At 45.3% G+C, this 23,358-nt stretch overlaps 1 protein-coding gene across 1 annotated transcript; it reads right to left on the reverse strand.

Moving 5' to 3' along the window:
- Window positions 1–457: 457 nt before the first annotated feature.
- ogna (osteoglycin, paralog a) lies at window positions 458–22,272 on the reverse strand. The gene is made up of 6 exons (XM_038983919.1): window positions 22,014–22,272; window positions 6,383–6,488; window positions 4,438–4,602; window positions 3,267–3,469; window positions 1,707–1,799; window positions 458–1,403 (listed from the first exon to the last, which is right to left on the reverse strand). Exons 1-6 carry the CDS (start codon window positions 22,170–22,172, stop codon window positions 1,233–1,235), a joined length of 897 nt encoding a protein of 298 aa, XP_038839847.1. The 5' UTR covers window positions 22,173–22,272; the 3' UTR covers window positions 458–1,232.
- Window positions 22,273–23,358: the final 1,086 nt, after the last annotated feature.

The following is a 23,358-nucleotide window of genomic DNA, read 5'->3' on the forward strand; positions in this document are numbered from 1 at the left end:
CCTCTATTTCTGTTGTCCATCCAATTTTATTTCCACTTGTAACTGTGCTATTTCACAAAAGCTCCGCACCTATACACATTTCACATTTCTGCAAGCATGTTTTATATCAAGATGGTAAAGGACTCTAATGAAAGATTGGAAATCCAAACGGCGGGGCCATATGGAAACCATTCTCCTACTTGGATAAATCGGTCGTGTCTCTGCCAAGTTGGCTGGTCTGAAGGAATAACATAAACCCCGTTTTTCCATATTTACATGTGTGCTGAAACCGTAGATATTTGCTTCTCTTGCAGTTAATAGTTTGTTGTTTTATTAATGACACTGGAAAAACAAAACGTTTTTTTGTTGTTTGGTTGACTTTCATGCATGGACGTGTCAAAGCAGAGTTTTTAATTTAATTTGTAATTAAAACATTTAAAAACCCAGCCGAAGATGCTTAAAAATAAAATAAAAAAAGTGTACATCATATTTGTTTATTCACATAAGTAATAATTTCTAAAATGAGTAACTTAAGAAAATAATACCTCCTCTCATTTTACCATTTTTAATATCAAAGCTTATGATATTGTGAGCACAGTCACATTAGGTTCACATCACTATATATACGTATTTCAAAGATATATATTTTCTCATCAACTTCTACTTGAGTTGTTAAGTTAGGAACCAGTTTACATGAAAGTAATTCACAGAATTCGGAGGAAAGCCAAAAGCTTGACTCAATGTTTTAAAGAAGTCAAACACTATCCAAAAGAAACCATTCATAGAAAATGTGTATTTACAAAGTCTTCCTGACTACTTAGCTGATTTGGTCTTGGAACATAACTTGAACAAATCCAAATGTAAAATAACCTTTTTATAATCAGGAAACGGGCGATCCGTTCAAAGCCTTGTAGTCAACGTAGACTAGTTTGCTAATGTGAGATTACTAACATTTCAGTCCCAGCCGCTAGTCATTCTGAAAGAGACTGAGAAAGACCTGGGCACAATTTTTACAGAAGAACATTCAGACATAAATGGAATGTATGGTGTAGATTGGTCTTGTCTTTGTCAAGTAGAATAAGGAATCGTGTTTGATCTATTCATTACATGGCTGTTATCCGCAACGTTCATAATAAAATGTTTACCTGACTGTATACGCCCCTGTAGAAGTTCTACTGAACCTTTTATTTAACCAGGAAGTCACAATGACGTCAGAACAGAAGACCTTTTTCCCCCAAGGGAGTTTAGTCTTTTTAGCGGTACTGTCCGACGGGGAGAGACTTGAGGCAGGTGAAGCTGTTGGGGTACTTGGACAGCAGCACTGGGTTCCCATCCAACCTCACCTCCATCAGGTTGGGTCTGACGTAGTACGTGTTGTTGCCCTTGCAGAACGTCTCCAAGCTGATATTCGTGATGTTGTTGTTCTGTATGGTAGAGAGAAGATGGAAAGACCAAAGTTAGAATCATGATTACTCTAAGGACCCTCCGATGGTGCCAGCAAAACTATTTGGGTCAAGCAGTCGGGATTAGAGTCGCGGTCGGGATTAGAGTCGCGGTCGGGATTAGAGTCGCAATCGGGATTAGAGTCGCGCACAATTCTGGGAACTTTCCCAAAGTTCTCATGTTTTTCAGAAATCCATTTTTGGAGGATTCCCGTCGTAAGTAGAGAGGGAATCCTCCAACTGAGTAGCCTCTAACCAGAAGTCAAAACCGTATGTGTTACTGACCTGCAGGTGGACAATACGGACGCTCTCCGGGATCACCGGTACAGCCTCCAGTGCATTGTCTCCCAGAAACAGGTTGATCAGCTTCTCCATTCTCTGCACGGTGGAAACAGTGAGACCAAAATAAACAGCAATACAGTGCCTTGCAAAAGTATTCATGGATTTCTTCACGTTATTGTGTTACAAAGTGGGATTAAAATGGATTTATTTGTAACTATATACACAAAATATTCTGTAACGTCAAAGTGAGAGAAGTGGATGTGGATTTTTCCTAAGATAAATAAAAAATGGATAATTAAATATAGTAAGTATTCAAACCTTTTTTCCAGACAAAAGTATTTTTTCCAGACAATCCTAAATTAGTTCACGAGTCAAATTTGACTTAACAAATCACATAATAATACATTTACATGAACTCACTGTGTTAAATAATAAGGGTTGACATGATGTTTTAATGACTAACCCTTCCTCTGTCCCTCATACATACAACATCTATAAGGTCCCTCAGTCAAGTAGTGAATTTCAAGCACAGATTCAACGACAAAAGACCAGGAAGCTTTTCGAAAGCCTCCTAAAGAAGGGCAGTGATTGGTAGATGATTGAAACAATAACAAATCAGACATATTGAGTATCTATTTAAGCACGGTCAAGTTAATAATTATGCTGTGGATGATTTGTTAAACCACCTAGAAACATCAAAGATACCGTCGACCTTCTGAACTTAGCTTCAGGACAGGAATGTAACTCCTCAGGGATGTAACTCCTCAGGGATGTAACTCCTCAGGGATGTAACTCCTCAGGGATGTAACTCCTCAGGGATGTAACTGCTCAGGGATGTAACTCCTCAGGGATGTAACTCCTCAGGGATGTAACTCCTCAGGGATGTAACTCCTCAGGGATGTAACTCCTCAGGGATGTAACTCCTCAGGGATGTAACTGCTCAGGGATGTAACTGCTCAGGGATGTAACTGCTCAGGGATGTAACTGCTCAGGGATGTAACTGCTCAGGGATGTAACTCCTCAGGGATGTAACTCCTCAGGGATGTAACTCCTCAGGGATGTAACTCCTCAGGGATGTAACTCCTCAGGGATGTAACTCCTCAGGGATGTAACTCCTCAGGGATGTAACTCCTCAGGGATGTAACTCCTCAGGGATGTAACTGCTCAGGGATGTAACTGCTCAGGGATGTAACTCCTCAGGGATGTAACTCCTCAGGGATTTAACCCTGGGCGCGAACCCAGAGTCTCTGGTGGCACAGCTAGCGCTGCGATGCAGTGCCCTAGACCACTGCGCCACCCGGGAGGCCAATCCACAGAATTTTAACCCCACTTTGTAATAATGTGAACATTTTTTGAAGAAATCCAAGGGGTCAAGCGGGGCGTTGTCCAGGCAAAGCTCAAATCAGCCACCTAATGTGCCTCAGTCAAGCACCTAAAGTACATAGACATTATCACGCAATGTTTTGAACAATGTCAAGCCTGACGAAGACCTTTCGGGGTGAAACAATGCAGTCAATAAAAGCAGCCAGGAATCGATCTGTATTTCATGTCCTTTCACTGTACCTTGAAGGCGTTGGCCTTGACCCCTTTGGTTTTGAGCCGGTTGTGGTTGGCGTTGAAGGTGGTGAGCTTGCCGGGCAGCATGGGTAGCTTGACCAGTTGGTTCTCAGCCAAATTGAGTTCCTCCAGCAGGGTCAGTTTAGAGAACGCTCCTTCCTCAATCTCTGAGATCAGGTTCCCCGTTAGGTCGATTCTCTTCAGAGTCACTGAGGAAGAAAAGCCCCCCCCCCCAAAAAAAACTAGAATTATAATATGTTAGATTTTTGATTTTTACTTTTTTACTCAATATAGATTGAGAATAAACCCACGTCGGGTCGATTCTCTTCAGAGTCATTGACGTAGAATGAATTAGAACCTAATTGTCCATTTTGGAGGTTGCAAACTGCACCATTGTTGTTTTATTGAACACGACACTACTAAGCTATAGGCCTCTCATAGATCAAGTGAGTTACGCAATATTTAGATTTGGTCTGCCCACATGGTACAGGCCAGACACATGGATGATTTGAGCAGCTTCCTTTTTGACAGTTAGGCCTTTTTAAACCTTCTGCGTTCTAAATGTGAAGACAAGATGGAGACCTGGAAGAGTTTTCCAAAAAATTACATCTCGTCAGCTTTTAAATCTAGCTGTGTTTTTACTTTTATCAGTGGAGGGCCGGGCCTGATGGGGGGCCTGGAGGGGCCCGCATAACATCCACAAATATATCCAACTAAAGGAAGCATTTATATATCCACCATATGTCTACAGACCCTATGAAAATGTCCATCTTATATCTTAATTTCTTAATTTCCTGAATGAATTTTCCTCAACGTGGTTGTCATCCAGCTAGTGAATTAGGGAGACTGTGTGAAGAATGTTTGAGAAGACGGCAAGCCAAAGGAAACCTGAAAGACAGAATCACCGAACAAAGTACTGTACATTTTCCCAAAGATCCCAGGTTTTTATAAATCCCAGTTTGAAGTGATATCTGGATTCTCAAGATAAAAAGCAGGCAGGAAATTCTCCAACTAGGAATCATTCAACCCGGGATATCTGGAGAACCCCCACCCCCCCCGCCCCCAGAACCCCCCCCCCCCCCCAGAACCCTCCCCCCCCAGAACCCCCCCCCCCCCCCCCCCCCCAGGAATTCAGAGCTGTGGGGGAAGTCTCCCTGAATGTTTCAATCCCCCCTACCGATATCTGCAAAGTCTTTATTGGTGATCTTCTTGATCTTGTTATAACGGGCGTAGAGGTAGGCGGTCTCCTTGGGCAGGGTGGGCACAGCAGTCATCTCTGGAACGACCTCCTCACAGTACACAGAGCCGGTCAGACACACACACAGCAGGCATGTGGGCAGCTCTGGAGACACAGAATGAATTTAATTGTTTATTTTATTTAGATGTCCAGCCTACGGCATATATGTAAGGCACCGTATTACTCTTTTTATAGAATACTTCTGAAATTATTTTTTCATTTACAATAGCACTGGCTATGTTTGTCTAATCTGTCCACATGTTGGGTGTGTTAGTTTAACAACGTGGTCAATGCTCCTCTAGAAGCCAAGTCCTGGAAACCCAGATATCATGGCTCTAGAAGCCAAGTCCTGGTAGCCCAGATATCATGGCTCTAGAAGCCAAGTCCTGGTAACCCAGATATCATGGCTCTAGAAGCCAAGTCCTAGTAGCCCAGATATCATGGCTCTAGAAGCCAAGTCCTGGTAGCCCAGATATCATGGCTCTAGAAGCCAAGTCCTAGTAGCCCAGATATCATGGCTCTAGAAGCCAAGTCCTGGTAACCCAGATATCATGGCTTTAGAAGCCAAGTCCTAGTAGCCCAGATATCATGGCTCTAGAAGCCAAGTCCTGGTAGCCCAGATATCATGGCTCTAGAAGCCAAGTCCTGGTAACCCAGATATCATGGCTCTAGAAGCCAAGTCCTGGTAGCCCAGATATCATGGGTCTAGAAGCCAAGTCCTGGTAACCCAGATATCATAGGTGCCTCTGTTACTATAATGGAGGATATAGCCAAGTAGTGAGGTTTCTCTCCTCTAGGTAATGCTTTTAAAAAGCTCAGCTGCTGCCTGCTGTATAGAGTAGACAACATGGTCCTGAGCAGACCTGGGTTCAAATACTAGGACACTGGAGAGGAGGCAGGGAGAGGTAGGAGAGGAGGTAGGGAAGGAGGGTAGGAGAGGAGGTAGGGAAGGAGGGTAGGAGAGGAGGCAGGGGGAGGTAGGGATGGAGGGTAGGAGAGGAGGCAGGGGGAGGTAGGGGAGGAGGGTAGGAGAGGAGGGAGGGAAGGAGGGTAGGAGAGGAGGTAGGGAGGGAGGGAAGGAGGAGAGGAGGCAGGGAGAAGTAGGGTAGGAGAGGAGGCAGGGAGAAGGAGGGTAGGAGAGGAGGCAGGGAGAAGGAGGGTAGGAGAGGAGGCAGGGAGAAGGAGGGTAGGAGAGGAGGCAGGGAGAAGTAGGAGAGGAGGCAGGGAAGGAGGGTAGGAGAAGAGGCAGGGAGAGGTAGGAGAGGAGGTAGGGTAGGAGAGAAGACAGTGAGGGGTAGGGAAGGAGGGTAGGAGAGGAGGCAGTGAGGGGTAGGGAAGGAGGGTAGGAGAGGAGGCAGTGAGGGGTAGGGAAGGAGGGTAGGAGAGGAGACAGTGAGGGGTAGGGAAGGAGGGTAGGAGAGGAGGCAGTGAGGGGTAGGGAAGGAGGGTAGGAGAGGAGGCAGTGAGGGGTACGGATGCAGTGAGAGGTGGGGATGTAGGGTAGGAGAGGTGGCAGGGAGGGAAGGAGGGTAGGAGAGGAGGCAGGGAAGGAGGGTAGGAAGGGAAGGAGGGTAGGATAGGAGGCAGGGAGAGAGGGAAGGAGGGTAGGAGGCAGGGAGGGAGGGAAGGAGGGTAGGAGGCAGGGAGGGAGGGAAGGAGAGGAGGGAGGGAGGGTAGGAGGAGAGGCAGAGAGCGGTAGGGAGGGAGGGTAGAGGAGGTAGTAGTGAGAGGGAGGGTAGGAGTGGAGGCAGAGAGGGAGGGAGGGTAGGAGAGGAGGCAAGGAGAGGCAGGGAGGGAGGGTAGGAGAGGGGGCAGGGAGGAGAGGAGGCAGGGAGGGAGGCAGTGAGAGACATGGAAGAAGAGGCAGGTAGAACTGTTGTCTCACCCGAGGCATCACCCCCCTCAGCTGGGGCATCATCTGGTTCATCAGCAGGCAGAAAGACCATGCTGGAGTCATAGGCCTCTCCCAGCCACAACGCTGCTGCCTCTCTCTAGTGGAGGATAGAGTCACACTGTTAGGATTAACACTGTAGAGTAGCACTGTTAGGATTAACACTGTAGAGTCACACTGTTAGGATTAACACTGTAGAATAACACTGTTAGGATTAACACTGCAGAGTAACACTGTTAGGATTAACACTCTAGACTGACACTGTTAGGATTAACACTGCAGAGTAACACTGTTAGGATTAACACTGTAGAGTAACACTGTTAGGATTAACACTGTAGAGTAACACTGTTAGGATTAACACTGTAGAGTAACACTGTTAGGATTAACACTGTAGAGTAACACTGTTAGGGTTAACACTGTAGAGTAACACTGTTAGGATTAACACTGTAGAGTCACACTGTTAGGATTAACACTGTAGAGTAACACTGTTAGGATTAACACTGTAGAGTAACACTGTTAGGATTAACACTGTAGAGTAACACTGTTAGGATTAACACTGTAGAGTAACACTGTTAGGATTAACACTGTAGACTGACACTGTTAGGATTAACACTGTTAGGATTAACACTGTAGAGTCACACTGTTAGGATTAATACTGTAGAGTCACACTGTTAGGATTAACACTGTAGAGTCACACTGTTAGGATTAACACTGTAGAGTCACACTGTTAGGATTAATACTGTAGAGTCACACTGTTAGGATTAACACTGTAGAGTCACACTGTTAGGATTAACACTGTAGAGTCACACTGTTAGGATTAACACTGCAGAGTAACACTGTTAGGATTAATACTGTAGAGTCACACTGTTAGGATTAACACTGTAGAGTAACACTGTTAGGATTAACACTGTAGACTGACACTGGTAGGATTAACACTGCAGAGTAACACTGGTAGGATTAACACTGTAGAGTAACACTGGTAGGGGTAACACTGTAGAATAACACTGTTAGGATTAACACTGTAGAGTAACACTGTTAGGATTAACACTGTAGAGTAACACTGGTAGGATTAACACTGCAGAGTAACACTGTTAGGATTAACACTGTAGAGTAACACTGGTAGGATTAACACTGTAGAGTAACACTGGTAGGGGTAACACTGGTAGGGGTAACACTGGTAGGGGTAACACTGGTAGGGGTAACACTGTAGAGTAACTTTTATTTATTTATTTAACCTTTATTTAACCAGGAAGGGCTCATTGAGATGTAAAATCTCTTTTTCAAGAGCGTCCTGGCCAAGATAGGCAGCACCAGGTCATTACACAATTACAGACAAACAACATGGAAAAACTACACGTAATCTAGTAAAAAAACCATAGAGTTCACAAGAGTAATACAAAATCATAAAAACAGCAAATTCAAAACATTGACAGGTCAGGGAATCAGCCTCAAAATCCTTCATCAGTGATTTAAAAATACCAATCGGGACAAGTTCTTCCAGTTTAAAAGTATTTTGTAAGGTGTTCCAAGACGATGGCGCAGAGTACATAAAATCAATTTGACCAATTTCAGTTCGGACATTTGGAACAGTTAGCAGGATAAAGTCCAGCGAACGAAGAGACGAGCCACCGCATTTCTGAACATTAAAAATGCACAAGTAAAATGGTAGTAAACCCAAAATGGCTTTGTAAATAAAAGTATACCAGTAAAATAAAAGTAATAAAAGTATACAAAAGTATACAAAGTGCAGTGGTGCGTAAGGGTTTTGCAGTTTAAAATATATCTCAAAGTGCCATGGTAAAGAGTGTCAATTGATCTGAAACACTGAGCGGAAGCATTCATATATAAAATATCCCCATAGTCTAGTAAAGGCATAAATGTAGCTGATACTAGCCTCCTTCTGGCTTCAAAAGAAAAACACGCCTTATTCCTAAAATAAAACCCCAATTTTAGCTTCAATTTTTTTGTAAGTTGTTGAATATGCAATTTAATAGAGAGGCCGTCATCAATTAAAATTCCAAGATATTTATATGAGGTTACAACCTCAATCTCCTTGCCCTGACAGGTAGTAACAGGTGAAAGGTTCAGAGGTCTATTTCTTGCTTTAGAAAACACCATTAGTTTAGTTTTGTCAGTATTGAGGATAAGCTTCAATTGACACAAGGTATGTTGAACAGTATTTAAAGCAGTTTGCAAGTTCCGGAAAGCTTTTGTGAGAGACGAGGCACAACAATAAATAACAGTATCATCAGCATAAAAGTGAAGTTGCGCCTTTTGCAAATTTTTGTCTAAATTATTTATATAAATAGTGAATAAGAGAGGACCAATTACAGAGCACTGGGGCACACCATTACAGACGGACAATTTAACAGACATAATCCCATCACATTGAGTGCACTGAGTTCTATCAGACAGATAGTTAGCAAACCATGCAACTACATGCCCTGAAAGACCTACACTCGACAATCTCTGTCTCAGTATAGCATGATCAACTGTATCAAAAGCCTTAGAGAGATCAATAAAAAGTGAGACACAGTGCTGTTTTTTGTCAAGGGCTTCATTGATATCATTTAAAACCTTCATGGCTGCTGTAATTGTGCTATGCTTCTTCCTGAAGGGTTTCAAGTATTTTCGCCAGGGGTGACAGCTTTGAGATTGGCCTATAATTATTTAAAAGAGTTGGATCTCCTCCTTTTAAAAGTGGTAGGACAAATGCTGATTTCCAGATCTTTGGAATTTCATTACATTCCAGGGTTAGATTGAACAGATATGTAAGTGGTTCAGCTATGAAATCAGCTGCCAGATTTAAAAAGCAGGGATCCAAAAGATCAGGACCTGCAGGCTTTCTTTGATCTAAGGATTTCAGGGCTTTATGTACCACCTGCACTGAGAATGGCAAAAAGCTAAAAGTTTGACCAGCTCTCACTGGTTCCTCTACACAGGGTTGTACAGAGACAGAGGACACTGGTTCATCCACGCAGGGTTGTACAGAGACAGAGGACACTGGTTCATCCACGCAGGGTTGTACAGAGACAGAGGACACTGGTTCATCCACACAGGGTTGTACAGAGACAGAGGACACTGGTTCCTCCACACAGGGTTGTACAGAGACAGAGGACACTGGTTCATCCACACAGGGTTGTACAGAGACAGAGGACACTGGTTCCTCCACACAGGGTTGTACAGAGACAGAGGACACTGGTTCATCCACACAGGGTTGTACAGAGACAGAGGACACTGGTTCATCCACGCAGGGTTGTACAGAGACAGAGGACACTGGTTCATCCACGCAGGGTTGTACAGAGACAGAGGACACTGGTTCATCCACACAGGGTTGTACAGAGACAGAGGACACTGGTTCATCCACACAGGGTTGTACAGAGACAGAGGACACTGGTTCATCCACACAGGGTTGTATAGAGACAGAGGACACTGGTTCATCCACATAGGGTTGTACAGAGACAGAGGACACTGGTTCATCCACACAGGGTTGTACAGAGACAGAGGACACTGGTTCATCCACGCAGGGTTGTACAGAGACAGAGGACACTGGTTCATCCACGCAGGGTTGTACAGAGACAGAGGACACTGGTTCATCCACACAGGGTTGTATAGAGACAGAGGACACTGGTTCATCCACATAGGGTTGTACAGAGACAGAGGACACTGGTTCATCCACACAGGGTTGTACAGAGACAGAGGACACTGGTTCATCCACACAGGGTTGTACAGAGACAGAGGACACTGGTTCATCCACACAGGGTTGTACAGAGACAGAGGACACTGGTTCATCCACGCAGGGTTGTACAGAGACAGAGGACACTGGTTCATCCACGCAGGGTTGTACAGAGACAGAGGACACTGGTTCATCCACACAGGGTTGTACAGAGACAGAGGACACTGGTTCATCCACACAGGGTTGTACAGAGACAGAGGACACTGGTTCATCCACGCAGGGTTGTACAGAGACAGAGGACACTGAATCAAACAGCCTACCAGATGATACAAAGTGCTCATTGAAACAATTCAGCATTTCAGTTGTGTCATATACAGCAACAGAGTCCTTCAAAACACATGACGGTAATTCATTAACATTACTGTTACCAGACATAGACTTAATAGCATTCCAACGCTTTCTAGGGTCATTCAGGTTATCAGTGGTAACACTGTTAGGATTAACACTGTAGAGTAACACTGTTAGGATTAACACTGTAGAGTAACACTGTTAGGATTAACACTGCAGAGTAACACTGTTAGGATTAACACTGTAGAGTAACACTGTTAGGGTTAACACTGTAGAGTAACACTGTTAGGATTAACACTGTAGAGTCACACTGTTAGGATTAACACTGTTAGGATTAACACTGTAGAGTAACACTGTTAGGATTAACACTGTAGAGTAACACTGTTAGGATTAACACTGTTAGGATTAACACTGTAGAGTAACACTGTTAGGATTAACACTGTAGACTGACACTGTTAGGATTAACACTGCAGAGTAACACTGTTAGGGTTAACACTGTAGAGTAACACTGTTAGGATTAACACTGTAGAGTCACACTGTTAGGATTAACACTGTAGAATAACACTGTTAGGGGTAACACTGTAGAGTAACACTGTTAGGATTAACACTGTAGAGTAACACTGTTAGGATTAACACTGTAGAGTCACACTGTTAGGATTAACACTGTAGAATAACACTGTTAGGGTTAACACTGTAGAGTAACACTGTTAGGGTTAACACTGTAGAGTGACGCACACTGTCAGGGATTCAGGACCTGGTTTTCGATAGCGACAGAGGCTTACAAGTGTTTTAACGATGCATCTTTCCTACACCGGCCCGAAGATGTAAGATGCGTATCCCAGAAACCCCACCGGAGAGAGAACGGCCACTAAGTGCCTAGTTTATTCAAATGCTTACCCAATATATCCCAGATTTGGCCCATCGGTGCGCACATGTTAGGCTACACACCATGACATACGTTAAGAATAGACCTATAGCTTTACTGTTGACCTTCTAATGTAGTCATCTCGGTTTTAATATGAAGCATCATTTTATACGTTGCTTGTTCGTATCAATTGCAAAGACATTGGCGACTTTTGTATTTGAAGTCAATTGAAGTCAAGTCAAGTGTTCACCGTCACAGAGAGACAAGTGGTCTGAGGCTCGTAATCTAACGAAAACATATATATTTTTTAAGTTTACGCCGTCACAGAGAGACGGATAAACCATGTGATTCTCGGTTTAGCAGAGATCTTCTTTGTATAAAGAGGTATTTTTTTTTTTTTTTTTAAAGGCATCAAACGATGCACTTAGCTGTTCTACAAGTGGTCTGAGGCTCGTAATCTAACGATGCACTTAGCTGTTCTACAAGTGGTCTGAGGCTCGTAATCTAACGATGCACTTAGCTGTTCTACAAGTGGTCTGAGGCTCGTAATCTAACGATGCACTTAGCTGTTCTACGAGTGGTCTGAGGCTCGTAATCTAACGATGCACTTAGCTGTTCTACGAGTGGTCTGAGGCTCGTAATCTAACGATGCACTTAGCTGTTCTACGAGTGGTCTGAGGCTCGTAATCTAACGATGCACTTAGCTGTTCTACGAGTGGTCTGAGGCTCGTAATCTAACGATGCACTTAGCTGTTCTACAAGTGGTCTGAGGCTCGTAATCTAACGATGCACTTAGCTGTTCTACAAGTGGTCTGAGGCTCGTAATCTAACGATGCACTTAGCTGTTCTACAAGTGGTCTGAGGCTCGTAATCTAACGATGCACTTAGCTGTTCTACGAGTGGTCTGAGGCTCGTAATCTAACGATGCACTTAGCTGTTCTACGAGTGGTCTGAGGCTCGTAATCTAACGATGCACTTAGCTGTTCTACGAGTGGTCTGAGGCTCGTAATCTAACGATGCACTTAGCTGTTCTACGAGTGGTCTGAGGCTCGTAATCTAACGATGCACTTAGCTCTTCTACGAGTGGTCTGAGGCTCGTAATCTAACGATGCACTTAGCTCTTCTACGAGTGGTCTGAGGCTCGTAATCTAACGATGCACTTAGCTGTTCTACAAGTGGTCTGAGGCTCGTAATCTAACGATGCACTTAGCTGTTCTACAAGTGGTCTGAGGCTCGTAATCTAACGATGCACTTAGCTGTTCTACAAGTGGTCTGAGGCTCGTAATCTAACGATGCACTTAGCTGTTCTACAAGTGGTCTGAGGCTCGTAATCTAACGATGCACTTAGCTGTTCTACGAGTGGTCTGAGGCTCGTAATCTAACGATGCACTTAGCTGTTCTACGAGTGGTCTGAGGCTCGTAATCTAACGATGCACTTAGCTGTTCTACGAGTGGTCTGAGGCTCGTAATCTAACGATGCACTTAGCTGTTCTACGAGTGGTCTGAGGCTCGTAATCTAACGATGCACTTAGCTGTTCTACAAGTGGTCTGAGGCTCGTAATCTAACGATGCACTTAGCTGTTCTACAAGTGGTCTGAGGCTCGTAATCTAACGATGCACTTAGCTGTTCTACGAGTGGTCTGAGGCTCGTAATCTAACGATGCACTTAGCTGTTCTACAAGTGGTCTGAGGCTCGTAATCTAACGATGCACTTAGCTGTTCTACAAGTGGTCTGAGGCTCGTAATCTAACGATGCACTTAGCTGTTCTACAAGTGGTCTGAGGCTCGTAATGTAACGATGCACTTAGCTGTTCTACAAGTGGTCTGAGGCTCGTAATCTAACGATGCACTTAGCTGTTCTACAAGTGGTCTGAGGCTCGTAATCTAACGATGCACTTAGCTGTTCTACAAGTGGTCTGAGGCTCGTAATCTAACGATGCACTTAGCTGTTCTACAAGTGGTCTGAGGCTCGTAATCTAACGATGCACTTAGCTGTTCTACAAGTGGTCTGAGGCTCGTAATCTAACGATGCACTTAGCTGTTCTACAAGTGGTCTGAGGCTCGTAATCTAACGATGCACTTAGCTGTTCTACAGGTGGTCTGAGGCTCGTAATCTAACGATGCACTTAGCTGTTCTACAAGTGGTCTGAGGCTCGTAATCTAACGATGCACTTAGCTGTTCTACGAGTGGTCTGAGGCTCGTAATCTAACGATGCACTTAGCTCTTCTACGAGTGGTCTGAGGCTCGTAATCTAACGATGCATTTAGCTGTTCTACGAGTGGTCTGAGGCTCGTAATCTAACGATGCACTTAGCTGTTCTACGAGTGGTCTGAGGCTCGTAATCTAACGATGCACTTAGCTGTTCTACAAGTGGTCTGAGGCTCGTAATCTAACGATGCACTTAGCTGTTCTACAAGTGGTCTGAGGCTCGTAATCTAACGATGCACTTAGCTGTTCTACAAGTGGTCTGAGGCTCGTAATCTAACGATGCACTTAGCTGTTCTACAAGTGGTCTGAGGCTCGTAATCTAACGATGCACTTAGCTGTTCTACGAGTGGTCTGAGGCTCGTAATCTAACGATGCACTTAGCTGTTCTACAAGTGGTCTGAGGCTCGTAATCTAACGATGCACTTAGCTGTTCTACAAGTGGTCTGAGGCTCGTAATCTAACGATGCACTTAGCTGTTCTACAAGTGGTCTGAGGCTCGTAATCTAACGATGCACTTAGCTGTTCTACGAGTGGTCTGAGGCTCGTAATCTAACGATGCACTTAGCTGTTCTACAAGTGGTCTGAGGCTCGTAATCTAACGATGCACTTAGCTGTTCTACGAGTGGTCTGAGGCTCGTAATCTAACGATGCACTTAGCTGTTCTACAAGTGGTCTGAGGCTCGTAATCTAACGAGCCTCAGACCGTTTGCGACTGATTACGAGTGTTTTCAAGTGCAAAGTTAATAAAAAAATGTTTTTAGGAAACAGCTTGGAGATTTTTTAAACGGTGCTCCTACGAATGTTCTAAGGGAAGAACTTAGTCTTAAGTTTTGAGAAACCAGGCCGTGGACAGGAAACACGCGCAACGCAATTTTTCAGTTCATACGGTACATTTTGCAGCAAGTAGACAGACCCGTGAAGACAAGACAGTTACTCACACTGTTTGTCTCATCGCTTGTTTTGTATTTGGGAGAGCACCGTCATTCAAAATCTCCATCTTCTCCAGGTATCTGGCAGCTTTTGTTAGCATGGTTATTACCCGTGTAAGAATTTTTAAATATAAAATATTTCAATGTCAGGCACCCTAAAGAGAAGTTGCGTATTTTGAACCCTGCTCTCCATGTGTCTGCCCGCTGCCTCGTAGAATAACGACTCTTTCCCCCATGTCCTAGAGATCTGTTTAACCCTGAACTAGTATAGCCACTGGTTGTCAACTGGTGTTTGAGCCCAGCAGAGTGTTTCAAGCAGCAGTCAGACCTTTCCAGGTGTTCAACTGCCTACTGAAATAATGAACTCCCCCACTTTTCCAGGCTCTGAGCCCTGACCCCATGACCCCTTGGCAGCTGTAGCAGGTCTGCTGTTTGGATAGGAGTTCTTCAGACTGGAACCGACCTCCGTTCTGCTGATGCTTTGGAAATGTTACCTAACCATTGTAGGAATATTCAAAGGAATGTTGTGTTTGCTTGGTGGTCCCTGAGCTTTAACCCCCATTGACTTCAGAACCAGGGCTGCTGTTTGGATGGGAGCTCTTCAGACTGGAATAAACCTCAGTTCTATTCTGTTCTGTTGGAGCCTTGGAATGTAAGCGTACATGATGTTCACAGAACATTCAAGACCTGAGCTTTTGGTCCCTTGGCAAGAGGAGAAGGATGGCCCCTTGGCAGACAAACCGGGGGAGCTGTTTGTCTGGGAGTTCGCTGGACTGGACCGTCAGTTCTGCTCCGTTGGGACTCCGTTGGGACTCCGTTGGGACTCCGTTGGGACTCCGTTGCGACTGCGTTGGGACTCCGTTGGGACTGCGTTGCGACTGCGTTGGGACTGCGTTGGGACTGCGTTGGGACTCTGTTGGGATTGCGTTGGGACTCTGTTGGGACTCCGTTGGGACTCCGTTGGGATTGCGTTGGAACGTTACCTAACATTGTAGGAACGTTTTGGAATTTATTTAAGGATTATAAGTAGGAGACTGCTCCAGTTGGAGACAACATTACATACATTTACAAATGATTGAGGCTAAAACCAAAATAATACCCAAAGGTTTATTTCCATCGTGGTCCTCTTTTGGAAAAAATATGTCAGGTTGGCAAGATTGACACTGTCCACTCAGATTGACACGGTTCATTCAGATTAACACGGTCCACTCAGATTAACACGGTCCACTCAGATTGACACGGTTCACTCAGATTGACACGGTTCATTCAGATTGACACGATTCACTCAGATTGACACGGTCCACTCAGATTGACACGGTCCACTCAGATTGACACGGTCCACTCAGATTGACACGGTCCACTCAGATTGACACGGTCCACTCAGATTGACATGGTCCACTCAGATTGACATTAACACGGTCCACTCAGATTGACACGGTCCACTCAGATTAACACGGTCCACTCAGATTGACACGGTTCACTCAGATTGACACGGTTCATTCAGATTGACACGGTTCACTCAGATTGACACGGTTCACTCAGATTGACACGGTTCACTCAGATTGACACGGTTCACTCAGATTGACACGGTTCCCTCAGATTGACACGGTCCACTCAGATTGACACGGTCCACTCAGATTGACACGGTTCCCTCAGATTGACACGGTTCCCTCAGATTAACACGGTCCACTCAGATTGACACGGTTCACTCAGATTGACACGGTTCATTCAGATTGACACGGTTCACTCAGATTGACACGGTCCACTCAGATTGACACGGTTCATTCAGATTGACACGGTCCACTCAGATTGACACGGTTCACTCAGATTGACACGGTTCCCTCAGATTGACACGGTTCACTCAGATTGACACGGTCCACTCAGATTGACACGGTCCACTCAGATTGACACGGTCCCCTCAGATTGACACGGTTCACTCAGATTGACACGGTTCACTCAGATTGACACGGTTCACTCAGATTGACACGGTTCATTCAGATTGACACGGTCCACTCAGATTGACACGGTTCACTCAGATTGACACGGTTCAATAGGAGTTATCTAGACTGGAACCTCCGTTGTCCTCTATTGGAACGTTCCCTTCGTAGCTTCAACCTCGCAGCACACACACCAACTGATTAATGGGACTGCTGAATAATGTTCGTTTTTTCCCCCTCTTGCTTTGTTTGCTCTTTTCCATATTATGTCTATTATGTCTGTATGTCCATATTATCTTTGATCAGCTACACAGGAAAGGGCTGAAAATAGACCATATTAACATATGTAGCCTTAGAAATAAGGTTAATGAAATCAATAACTTGCTGACATCAGATAACATTCATATATTAGCCATTTCTGAGAATCACTTAGATAATTAACATGATGATAAATCAGTAGCAATACAAGGATATAACATCTATAGAAGAGACAGGAATGCTTATGGGGGAGGTGTTGCTGTATATATTCAGAGCCATATCCCTGTAATGCTTATGGGGGAGGTGTTGCTGTATATATTCAGAGCCATATCCCTGTAATGCTTATGGGGGAGGTGTTGCTGTATATATTCAGAGCCATATCCCTGTAATGCTTATGGGGGAGGTGTTGCAGTATATATTCAGAGCCATATCCCTGTAATGCTTATGGGGGAGATGTTGCTGTGTATATTCAGAGCCATATCCCTGTAATGCTTATGGGGGAGGTGTTGCTGTATATATTCAGAGCCATATCCCTGTAATGCTTATGGGGGAGGTGTTGCTGTATAAATCCAGAGCCATATCCCTGTAATGCTTATGGGGGAGGTGTTGCTGTATAAATCCAGAGCCATATCCCTGTAATGCTTAGAGAAGATCTTATGTCAAGTGTTATTGAAGTGTTGTGGGTTGCAGGTTCACTTGGCACATCTAAAGCCTTTTCTTTTGGGGCGTTGCTATAGGCCACCAAGTGCTAACAGTCAGCATCTGGAGATAATGTGTGAAATGCTTGATAGAGAGGTCTACTATCTTGGGGACCTGAATATTAACAGGTTTTCATCTAGCTGTCCGCTCAATAGGAAGCTTCTCACTAACCAGTGCCTGTAATCTGGTTCAGGTTAATTAATCAACCTATCAGGGTGTTTACAAGCACTACAGGAACAAATATTGATCACATTTTTACAAATACTGTAGAGCTTTATTCTAAAGCTGTATCCGTACCGATTTAGATGCAGTATTCACAATATAGTGGCTATATCCAGGAAAGCCAAAGTTCCAACAGCTGGGCCTAAAATAGTGTATAAGAGATCATACTAAAGGCTTTGCTGTGACTCTGATGTGGATGATGTTAAACATATTTGTTGGTCTGATGTGGTTAATGAGGAGCATCCAGATGCTGCACTTGATGAATTTATGAAATTGCTTCTTCCAATTATTGATTAACATATGCACCTGTTAAGAAACTGACAGAACTTGTATGGCTCCATGGATTAATGAGAAGTTAAATAACTGTATGGTTGAAAGAGATGGGGCAAAAGGAGTGGCTAATAAGTCTCGCTGCACATCTGACTGGCCGACTTACTGCAAACTGAGAAATGATGTAACTAAACTCAACAAAAGAAGAAGAAACTGTATTATGAAGCCAAGATCAATGATATAAAGAATGATGGAAAAAAAACTTAAAAGTACTTTAAATGAAATTTTGGGCAGAAAGACAAATTCAACTCCATCTTTCATCGAATCAGACGGCTTATTCATCACAAAACCATTTGATGTTGCCAATTATCTTTAGGATTACTTCATTTGTAGAGGAAATGCCAAGAACAAACAGTGTGGGAGAGCTGGGAAAATTATTGTTATCGATCAATAATGACAAACCTCCTGGCATTGACAACTTAGATGGAAAGCTACTGAGGATGGTAGCTGACTCTATAGCCACTCCTATCTGTCATATCTTTAATCTGAGCCTAGAGGAAAGTCTTTGTCCTCAGGCCTGGAGGGAAGCCAAAGTCATTCCGCTACCCAAGAGTGGTAAAGCGGCCTTTACTGGTTCTAACAGCAGACCTATCAACTTGCTGCCAGCTCTTAGCAAACTGTTGGAAAAAATGGTGTTTGACCAAATACAAAGCTATTTGTCTCTAAACAAATTAACAACAGACTTTCAGCATGCTTATAGAGAAGGGCACTCACCATGTACTGCACTGACACAAATGACTGATGACTGGTTGAAATAAATTGATAATAAGAAGATTGTGGGAGCTGTACTGTTAGATTTCAGTGCAGCCTCTGATATTATTGACCATAACCTGTTGTTGAAAAAACTTAACTGCTATGGCTTTTCAACCTCTGCCATAGTGTGGATTCAGAGCTATTTATCTAATAGAACTCAAAGGGTTTTCTTTAATGGAAGCTTCTCTAATGTCAAACGTGTAAAGTGTGGTGTACCACAGGGCAGCTCTCTAGGCCCTCTACTCTTTTCTATTTTTACCAATGACCTGCCACTGGCATTAAACAAAGCCTGTGTGTCCATGTATGCTGATGATTCAACCATATACGCATCAGCAACCACAGCTAATGAAGTCACTGAAACCCTTAACAAAGAGTTGCAGTCTGTTTTGGAATGGGTGACCAGTAATACACTGGTCCTGAACATCTCTGAAACTAAGAGCATTGTATTTGGTACAAATCATTCCTTAAGTTCTAGACCTCAGCTGAATCTGGTAATGAATGATGTGGCTGTTGAACAAGTTGAGGAGACTAAATTACTTGGTGTTACCTTAGATTGTAAACTGTCATGGTCAAAACATATTAATTCAAAGGTTATAATGATATTTATTTAACTTTTATTTAACTTTTATTTATGATGGGGGAGAGGTCTGTCCGTAATAAAGAGATGCTCTGATTTTTTGACTCCACACTCCAAAAAGCTAGTTCTGCAGGCTCTAGTTTAGTCTTATCTTGATTATTGTCCAGTCATATTTCATGCTGCAAAGAAAGACCTAGTTAAGCTGCAGCTGGCCCAGAACAGAGCGGCATGTTTTGGTCATAATTGTTATCAGATGGCTAATATGCATGCCAGTCTCTCTCTTGTTTCTATAACAACCATTTTGTTGGAAGTTCCCGAAATAGTTTGCACAGTCAACTTACACTGACCCCCACTAGGGGTCTTTTCACTGTCTCCAGGTCGAGAAGGAAGTGTACGGTATTTTGCAGAGCCATGAGTGCATGGAACTCACCTCCTAATCATATATTTATTGAACCTTTTATTTAACTAGGCAAGTCAGTTAAGAACAAATTCTTATTTACAACGTTCAGGGGGCAGACTGACTGATTTTTACCTTGTCATCTCGGGGATTGGATCCAGCAACCTTTCGGTTACTGGCCCAACACTCTAACCACTAGGCTACCTGTCGATTTGTTTATATAGCGCAAGTGAACAGCAAATCTGGTTTCAAAACAACAAATAAAGCAACACCTCACGGCACATGTTTTTAAATGTATGTAAATTGTAAACTATTTTGTCTGTCTTTTTCATTATTTGTCAGACCCCATTAAGACTAGCTGTAGCCATTTGCGTTGGCTAATGGGGATCAAAATAAGTTATTTTATTTGAAGTTGTAGGAACATTCCAGGAACGTTAACTGTTTTCTGGGTGAGCCCTAAGCTTTGGCTCCTTGGCAACAGGAGCAGCAGGGCCCCTTGGCAACAGGAGCAGCAGGGCCCCTTGGCAACAGGAGCAGCGGGGCCCCTTGGCAACAGGAGCAGCTGGGCCCCTTGGCAACGAGAGCAGCAGGGCCCCTTGGCAACAGGAGCAGCAGGGCCCCTTGGCAACAGGAGCAGCGTGGCCCCTTGGCAACAGGGGCAGCGGGGCCCCTTGGCAGCAGGGGCAGCGGGGCCCCTTGGCAACAGGAGCAGCGTGGGCCCCTTGGCAACAGGAGCAGCGGGGCCCCTTGGCAACAGGAGCAGCGGGGCCCCTTGGCAGGAGGAGCAGCGGGGCCCCTTGGCAGGAGGAGAAGCGGGGCCCCTTGGCAGGAGGAGAAGCGGGGCCCCTTGGCAGGAGGAGCAGCGGGGCCCCTTGGCAGGAGGAGCAGCGGGGCCCCTTGGCAGGAGGAGCAGCGGGGCCCCTTGGCAGGAGGAGCAGCGGGGCCCCTTGGCAGGAGGAGCAGCGTGGGCCCCTTGGCAGGAGGAGAAGCGTGGGCCCCTTGGCAGGAGGAGAAGCGTGGGCCCCTTGGCAGGAGGAGAAGCGTGGGCCCCTTGGCAGGAGGAGAAGCGTGGGCCCCTTGGCAGGAGGAGAAGCGTGGGCCCCTTGGCAGGAGGAGAAGCGTGGGCCCCTTGGCAGGAGGAGAAGCGGGGCCCCTTGGCAACAGGAGGAGAAGCGGGGCCCCTTGGCAACAGGAGCAGTGGGGCCCCTTGGCAACAGGAGCAGTGGGGGCCCCTTGGCAACAGGAGCAGCGGGGGCCCCTTGGCAACAGGAGCAGCGGGGGCCCCTTGGCAACAGGAGCAGCGGGGGCCCCTTGGCAACAGGAGGAGCGGGGCCCCTTGGCAACAGGAGCAGCGGGGCCCCTTGGCAACAGGAGCAGCGGGGCCCCTTGGCAACAGGAGCAGCGGGGCCCCTTGGCAACAGGAGGAGCGGGGCCCCTTGGCAACAGGAGCAGCGGGGCCCCTTGGCAACAGGAGGAGCGGGGCCCCTTGGCAACAGGAGCAGCGGGGCCCCTTGGCAGCCAGACCGGGGCAGCTGTTTGGATGAGAGTTCTTCAGACTGGAACCTCCGTTGTACTAGAGCAGTGGAGCCTCCTGTAGCAGCCAGACCGGGGCAGCTGTTTGGATGAGAGTTCTTCAGACTGGAACCTCCGTTGTACTAGAGCAGTGGAGCCTCCTGTAGCAGCAGCCCCGCCCCTACTGTGCTGACTAATCATAATCACTGTGAGTCTTGACTCATTGTGTCTAGAGCTCTGGGCAGACCGACAGCCCAGCTGTTAGACTTAGACTGGGGGAGAGAGGAATTAGACTGGGCTCCTTCCAAATGGGACTGCTTCCAATGAAATGGGACAGAGTCCAATGGCTTCTCAAATAAGGGGAAGAAAAGGTATTACTGGGATTTAAAAAGTATTATTGCTGTAAGAATATGAATCAAAAGGTGGAACAATGAAATGCTACTGACAAACTAATGTAATGTACTCAAGTCTTGGTGTAGATCAGGTGTTATTGTTTACTAGTGTATGAATAAAACAATGTTTGCATTAAAAAAAAAGCTGGGTGTTCGAAAGGAAAGTGGATTATTAGTATTCAAAGTATAAATCACAAATGTTTAAGGAAATTGGTTTTGTAAATTATTTGCCTCCTAGTTACATAGATAACGATACATTGAATATAACATTTATCTATTAAATTGTATCATTAGAGAATAATAAGAATGACATCTTATTAAATAATAATATTATTAAATAAATCCCAGCTACAACCTTGCAAGATGTTTGAAATTACTTGATTTAATCAAACTACGAGAAGGTATATTGGAGTGTATAAGAGTTATAACTTATTATTAAACTATTATTATTGACTTACTATATAGTTAGTCACTAATCAATACTAGAAAATAAAATGTGATCAAGTCAGTTTGTAGCCTACCTTAGACCTCTTTGCTTCCAGATTATCTTCTCTGTTGATCAATACATCCTGTTGTTCCAGTCTGAGGGTTGAATCCTGGTTAAAGTGTTTCCCAGTTGAGCAGAGCACCCATGGTGACGGTATAAAGGACAAGAGTATTAACACTCTCAGAGTTCCCATCGTGTCCCTGTATGTGTTTGGTGTGTTCAGTAGCTGCTGGGGCTAGTAGTAGTAGTGGTGGTGGTAGTAGTAGTAGTAGTGGGCTATTTTCTCAGTGGCAGGTTGTGTGTAAAATGTGATCTGTCAAATCAGTATTTAAAGCCTGCACAAGTAGCTTCCAGGCGATTCTTGAAGCACGGGAGAGTTTATGGAACAGACTTTAACTCTTTGTTTGCCAATTCAGAGAAACCTCTTCTCCACACTGCTGCTGCTAGTCTGGTGGTGCTCTCTGCTGCTAGTCTGGTGGTGCTCTCTGCTGCTAGTCTGGTGGTGCTCTCTCTGCTGCTGCTAGTCTGGTGGTGCTCTCTCTGCTGCTGCTAGTCTGGTGGTGCTCTCTCTGCTGCTGCTAGTCTGGTGGTGATCTCTGCTGCTGCTAGTCTGGTGGTGCTCTCTGCTGCTGCTAGTCTGGTGGTGCTCTCTCTGCTGCTGCTAGTCTGGTGGTGCTCTCTGCTGCTGCTAGTCTGGTGGTGCTCTCTCTGCTGCTGCTAGTCTGGTGGTGCTCTCTGCTGCTGCTAGTCTGGTGGTGCTCTCTGCTGCTGCTAGTCTGGTGGTGCTCTCTGCTGCTGCTAGTCTGGTGGTGCTCTCTGCTGCTGCTAGTCTGGTGGTGCTCTCTCTGCTGCTGCTAGTCTGGTGGTGCTCTCTCTGCTGCTGCTAGTCTGGTGGTGCTCTCTGCTGCTGCTAGTCTGGTGGTGCTCTCTGCTGCTGCTAGTCTGGTGGTGCTCTCTGCTGCTGCTAGTCTGGTGGTGCTCTCTGCTGCTAGTCTGGTGGTGCTCTCTCTGCTGCTGCTAGTCTGGTGGTGCTCTCTGCTGCTGCTAGTCTGGTGGTGCTCTCTCTGCTGCTGCTAGTCTGGTGGTGCTCTCTCTGCTGCTGCTAGTCTGGTGGTGCTCTCTCTGTTGCTGCTAGTCTGGTGGTGCTCTCTGCTGCTGCTAGTCTGGTGGTGCTCTCATCTGGTGGTGCTCTCTGCTGCCGCTAGTCTGGTGGTGCTCTCTGCTGCTGCTGCTAGTCTGGTGGTGCTCTCTGCTGCTAGTCTGGTGGTGCTCTCTGCTGCTAGTCTGGTGGTGCTCTCTCTGCTGCTGCTAGTCTGGTGGTGCTCTCTCTGCTGCTGCTAGTCTGGTGGTGCTCTCTGCTGCTAGTCTGGTGGTGCTCT

This window comes from Salvelinus namaycush, unplaced genomic scaffold, assembly GCF_016432855.1.
Source record: "Salvelinus namaycush isolate Seneca unplaced genomic scaffold, SaNama_1.0 Scaffold20, whole genome shotgun sequence".
In the NCBI taxonomy this organism is placed as follows: domain Eukaryota; kingdom Metazoa; phylum Chordata; class Actinopteri; order Salmoniformes; family Salmonidae; genus Salvelinus; species Salvelinus namaycush.

Excerpts from the sequence above, each read along its gene's own strand:
- ogna (XM_038983919.1), bottom strand. The coding sequence starts at position 22,172 with ATGGGAACTCTGAGAGTGTTAATACTCTTGTCCTTTATACCGTCACCA. Across the intron at positions 6,489-22,013 it reads TGGAAGCAAAGAGGTCTAAG|AGAGAGGCAGCAGCGTTGTG; the intron begins GTAGGCTACAAA and ends ATCCTCCACTAG. Across the intron at positions 1,800-3,266 it reads TCAAGGCCAACGCCTTCAAG|AGAATGGAGAAGCTGATCAA; the intron begins GTACAGTGAAAG and ends TCCACCGTGCAG.